Source organism: Egretta garzetta, unplaced genomic scaffold, assembly GCF_000687185.1.
Source record: "Egretta garzetta isolate BGI_Z169 unplaced genomic scaffold, ASM68718v1 scaffold105, whole genome shotgun sequence".
Taxonomy (NCBI): Eukaryota; Metazoa; Chordata; class Aves; order Pelecaniformes; family Ardeidae; genus Egretta; species Egretta garzetta.
This window is the reverse complement of record NW_009259598.1, coordinates 2,314,650-2,320,389: the sequence shown is the minus strand read 5'-3', so window position 1 is coordinate 2,320,389 and position 5,740 is coordinate 2,314,650. Positions and strand designations below refer to the sequence as shown.

The 5,740-nt window shown below is 55.6% G+C and overlaps 1 protein-coding gene across 1 annotated transcript; it reads left to right on the top strand.

The window, feature by feature from the left end:
- The first annotated feature begins 3,347 nt into the window (after positions 1–3,347).
- On the top strand, positions 3,348–5,420 carry LRRN2 (leucine rich repeat neuronal 2). Its single transcript, XM_009638227.1, has one exon. It carries the CDS (start codon positions 3,348–3,350, stop codon positions 5,418–5,420), a length of 2,073 nt encoding a protein of 690 aa, XP_009636522.1.
- The last annotated feature ends 320 nt before the right edge of the window (positions 5,421–5,740 follow it).

Below are 5,740 nucleotides of genomic sequence, written 5' to 3'. Positions count from 1 at the left end.
CCCAGCCTGGCTGGGGGGTCCTGGTCCCCAGAAAACCCTGCCCGCCCTTCCTTGCTGTCCCTTTCCTCTCCCTGGTTTTACCAAGGCTCCCAATATCTGGGGCAGCATCTTCCCACCGCCTGCAAAGGCAGCAAATCCATCTGTCTTGGAGAGGAGATGAAATCTGGGCTCCCTGGGAGACACCACTTAGCCTCCCAACCTCAGCCGTGTCTCGAGCCTGATCTCTCTATTTGTTAGCCTCAGATCCCGGGTCCCTCTGCTTTTCTGTCTTGTTCTGTGCTTGAGTCTGGGGGCAAAATAAGGGCTTTTGGGGCACAGTCGGTGCTTTGGTGCTGCTGGGGAGCTGCGGATGGACGGGGCAGGTGGGAGTTCAGGGTCTGTGCATGCATGCACATGAATCCCTGCAAAGTTCCACACGGGGAAGGGACCCCACCATTCCCCGGTGTCAGCCCCTCAAGGTCCAGGTCTCCCCTGGGCCAGCTCAGTCCCGGGACCCCCATCCCTCACCCCGGCTCCCACACCGACCCCCCCAGGCTGGCGGGGTTGCAGCTCCGCAGGGGGGGAGGCTTTCAAACCCAAATGAATGCAATAGGAGTAAAACTGGGCTGCCTGGGCCATCCCACCATCCATCTTGGGAGCAGCACAATCAAAAGCTAAATGAGTTTGCACGCAACCTGCAGGCTTCTTGGGTGCCTAATTAAGAAATAATGAGCGTGACTTCACGGGGTAATGGATAAAAGACAACCAGCGGGCTCCTGCCCACTCCTTCCCCACCAGCCCATGGCTGAACTGCAGGAATTCATGGTGCGGGTCCCCGGAGTGTCACCGCTGTCACGGCAGAGGGGGGTCAGCTCCGTCCCTCGCAAGGACTGTCCTCATCCCGGGGTTTGGACCCCGCAGCGGGGACCACAAGCTGCCAGTGCCCTCCCTGTTTGGTTTGCTCCGTGCCACTTGAAACCATGAAGTACCAAGTTTAGTGCCCAGAGTTTCCAAAAAATGTCATTTTTCTGCATTTTTCTGATCCTATTACTTATACAAACACCCGGACCCTTACAGCACCATCTCATACGCAAGACTTTCCACAACCATCAGTGCTGCAACCCCGTCCCGTGCTGGGGAAAAGGGATAAAACCCAGTTACAAACACAAGCCTTGTAGAGATACCACCCAACAGTGGAACTGGGGAGTCTCCCCTGTAAAATGGAGTTTGAAACACGGTGCTTTTTCTGGGCTTTTCTTCACAACCTTAAGGAAATAAATAATAAAAAAAAAACCCAACAACAAACCAACCATTCCTCCATATTATTTTTTAAAGGAGAAAAGATTCTATAATATTTTAATGGACGGAGAGATTTATAGTCACAGAAATGCTTGTGCACTTAAAAAGAAAGATGAGGGTCCATCAGAAGGATGCAGAAATCAATACAGCCTTCCTCTCCTTTAATGCTGTTTCTCCGGGAGATGGTTTAAAAGCCAATGCCCTCACAGCAGGCAAGAAGGGGAGTGTGCGGGATCAATTCTGGAGCAAGGCTTGGATGAGTCGATGCTGAATAAACTTTGGTTGGAAGCCCTTACAGGGAGAACAAGGGGGTGATAAAATAGAGCTGCTTGGAGAGAAACTTTCTTTTCCCACTCCGGCTGCTTTTTAATGTTTTTCCTGCTGTGTGAGAGTCTTTTAAGACAGGGAGAAGCTTTGGGGCTTGGTTTGATTTGTGTCAGCATGGGTCAGGAGAGCTGCAGCAAATCAAAAAATCAAAGGTGGGGTGGTGGCCGGCTCTGGCTCCTGCGAACCCCTCGGCTGGACGGGGAGAGGGGCAGGGAGGTACGGGGGGCCCATACCCCCCCAGCCCCTCGCCAAATGCCCACTGAGGAACCCCACACCCCTCTTCCCCAGAAAGGGTGCAAGGCAAGGGGCTGACGCCAGGGACGCACCCAGCATGGAGGGGGTTAAGGGGCTTCTACATTGCCCCAGGAGCTTCTAATGAGCCCAATCAGGGCTTCCTGCTCCTGGGAAATTGCCCCCACCCGGGGCCAGTGCTTTAAAAGAGTTGGGGAGGGTTGCTGTGGAGGGGGTTTGTGCAGCTGTTCTAGTGTCCCATCCCCATCCCGCTTGCTCGTGTTCTGCTCTTTTTTTTTTTGGCTTTCTGCTCAGCATCAAGCCCCCTAGGACATCAAGCCCCCCAGTTTTGGCTACTTTATGCCTTGAGGCCCAAGTGTGTGTGGACGTGGTTGTGCTTACTGCTTTGCTAGTGTAGAAATGAAAGGGATGAGGTGGGTGTGGGGTGACCTGTTCCAGTGCGAAGCAAGCTGAGCCTGTGGTCCCTGCGTTGCTGCAGGGCTCCTGCAAGAGGTGCCAAGAAATGGATCTGTGCTTGGGCACATTTCTTCCATAAACCCAGCTGGGAACAAACATGTTAGGGGTCTGCAAACAGGGCTGGGGGCTCCTGGATGGGGGTACTTGGTGCTGGGGAGGATGATGGGCAGAAAGCAGAGTCCTGAGAGCCTGGAGAAAAGTTACCCCATGGAGATTTTCTCTTCCCAGCATCTGCAGCTCCAGCTCTGCTCATAGGGAAAGCCTTTGAGCCAGGCTGGCCCGAGGTCTATGGGCTGCTGGTGGCACTGGGCATAGCATCCATGGGCTTATTACACTCAAAACCTCTTGGGCTGGGAGGGAGAGAGCCATTAACTGACGATAGGATGAGGGGGAATGGTTTGAAGCTGCGCCAGGGCAGGTTTAGGCTAGACATTAGGAAAAACTTCTTCACCAAAAGGGTTGTCAAGCTCTGGAATGGGCTGCCCAGGGAGGTGGTCGAGTCCTCAGCCCTGGAGGTATTTAAAAGAAGGATAGATGAGGTGCTTAGGGACAGGGTTTAGTGGTGGGATGGCAGGGTTAGGTTAACAGTTGGACTCGATTATCTTAGAAGTCTTTTCCAACCAAAGTGATTCTATGATTAATGCTATGGATATAAAAGAGATTAAACTCCAACACGCTTGTTTGCTGCGTGCATGAGGTCTCCTCTAACACAACTTGTTGTTCTGGCCTCTTTCAGGAATGACCTTGAGGAGGAATCCGAAAGATGCAGCCCAGTGCAAAAATGAATCATTTGGGGAGGAAGAAAAGGAGAAGCTCTGACTGAAGGCACCAGCCCTGATCACGGGTGTTATGTGTTCCTGGCAGGGGAGGCCGGACCGGGGAGCTGGCAGCAGGGGCTGATCGGTGCCAGGGGTTCGCATGGAGCATCTTCTCCCGTGGATGCTGTCCCCACCCAGCTGTCGCCCCATGCCCTGCTCCAGATGCACCCTGTGAGCCTTTCCTGCCTGGGAGGAAGCTGGTCCCACCAGCCAAAAATGAGAGGCTTCCAAACCAGCTTGCTTCTGCTCTGCGTGGTGGCTGTCACCGCCATCCCCATCGTGCCCTGGAAGGTCAAATGCCCGCCACAGTGCGTCTGCCAGATCAGGCCGTGGTACACCCCCCGCTCGGTGTACCGAGAGGCTGCCACGGTGGACTGCAATGACTTGTTTATCTCCGCTGTGCCAGAAGACCTGCCAGAGGGAACCCAGACCCTGCTCTTGCAAAGCAACAATATCGCCAGGCTTGAGCAGAGTGAGCTGGATTATCTCAGAAACCTGTCGGAGCTGGACCTGTCACAGAACAGCTTCTCTGATGTCTGGGACTTTGGCCTGAAGAGCATGCCCCAGCTGCTCAGCCTGCACCTGGAGGAGAACCAGCTGGCCGAGCTGCCTGATGGCAGCTTTCCTGGGCTGGGCAACCTGCAGGAGCTCTACCTGAACCACAACCAGCTCCGCAGGATCGCTCCCCGCGCCTTCTCTGGCCTTGGCAGCCTGCTGCGCCTCCACCTCAACTCCAACCTGCTGAGGACAGTTGACAGCCGCTGGTTCCAGATGCTCCCCAGCCTGGAGATCCTCATGATCGGAGGCAACAGGGTGGATGCGATCTTGGATATGAATTTCAGGCCTCTGTCGAACCTGCGGAGTTTGGTTTTGGCTGGGATGAACTTGAGGGAGATCTCAGACTATGCGCTGGAAGGGCTGCGGAGTCTGGAGAGCCTCTCTTTCTATGACAACAAGCTCATGAACGTCCCCAAGCGGGCACTGCAGCAAGTTCCTGGCCTTAAGTTCCTGGATCTGAACAAAAACCCATTGCAGAGGGTCAAGCAAAGCGATTTCACGAACATGCTGCACCTCAAAGAGCTGGGGCTCAACAACATGGAGGAGCTGGTGTCCATAGACCAGTTTGCCTTGATCAACCTCCCTGAGCTGACCAAGCTGGATGTGACCAACAACCCCAAGCTGTCCTTTATCCACCCCAATGCATTCCACCACCTTCCTCAACTGGAAACCCTCATGCTCAACAACAACGCCCTAAGTGCCTTGCATAAGCAGACGGTTGAGTCACTGCCCAACCTGCAGGAGATCAGCATCCACAGCAACCCCATCCGCTGCGACTGCGTCATCCGCTGGGTCAACAGCACGGAAAACCACATCCGCTTCATTGAACCCCAGTCCACGCTCTGCGCCGAGCCCCCCGACCTCAAGAGGAGGCACATTCGGGATGTCCCCTTCCGGGAGATGACGGATCGGTGCCTGCCTCTCATCTCCACCAAGAGCTTCCCCTCCCACTTAGAGGTGGCGGATGGTGACAATGTCTCCTTGCATTGCCGAGCTCTGGCAGAGCCAGATCCGGAGATCTACTGGGTCACTCCTTCAGGGGTGAAGCTGATCCCCTACGCAGAAGATGGGCGGTACAAGGTGCATCCCGAAGGGACGCTGGAGATTCATGGGATCTCCGCTCAGGAGGCCGGGCTGTACACCTGCGTGGCTCACAACCTCCTCGGGGCAGACACCAAGAGCATCAGCATGACAGTCAACCACTCCTTCCCGCTCAGTGAGGACAGCCTGGAGCTGGTGGTGGCAGATGTCCAGGCCTACCATATCCTGGTTGCCTGGAAGCCGCATCTCAACACCATCTCCTCCAACCTCACCTGGTCCAGCTTCTTGCTTAGCTCCAACTTGGACATGACCAATGTGGCCCGGATCCCCATGGGGACCCACATGTACAACATCACTCGGCTCCACCAGGACACAGAGTACTGGGCTTGCCTCCACGTGGCCTTTGTAGACTTGCAGGCCAAGGTGGCTTGCGTGAACGCCAGGACTAAAGAGGCTGCCCACCGCTACCAGCTCCTGGAGGGCAGGCAGAGCCTCCTGATGGTGCTGGTCCTCTGCCTCCTGCTCCTTGCTGCCAGCCTTGTAGCTCGCTACGGCGTTGGGGGGGAGCTGCTCCGGGGTGCCACAGCCGTGCGTGTGGTCTATCCCCCCCTCACCCAGCCCTGGGCTCGGGGGCAGCGTGGGGGGCAACTCCTGGCTGTGGAGGTACAAGCAGCCCCCCTGGACTGCTGAAGGCTGATGCACTGGTGGGGCTGACTCCGGGGAGGGGTGGCTTGGGGTGGGGAGGAAGAAACTATTTTTTACCAAAAAAAAAAGAAAAAAAAAACAAACCTAAACTATAAAACTGAACAAAAAAAGAATTTCATGGACTTGACCAAGAGTCAAAGCGGCGTGGCAGATGGAGAGGAGCAGAGCTGGCCACGGGGCTTGCAGAGCCTCTTTGTGGTCCTGGCAGGGTCTGGATCCACGTGTAGGGTCTGGCTCTGTGCATGGCTCCTGAAAGCACCCGCTGGGAGGGCTCGGAGGGGCCCGAGCCCCAGGGGGACGATGCC

Bases quoted from the DNA above. Each gene is read 5' to 3' on its own strand.
- LRRN2 (XM_009638227.1), top strand. From the start codon at position 3,348: ATGAGAGGCTTCCAAACCAGCTTGCTTCTGCTCTGCGTGGTGGCTGTC.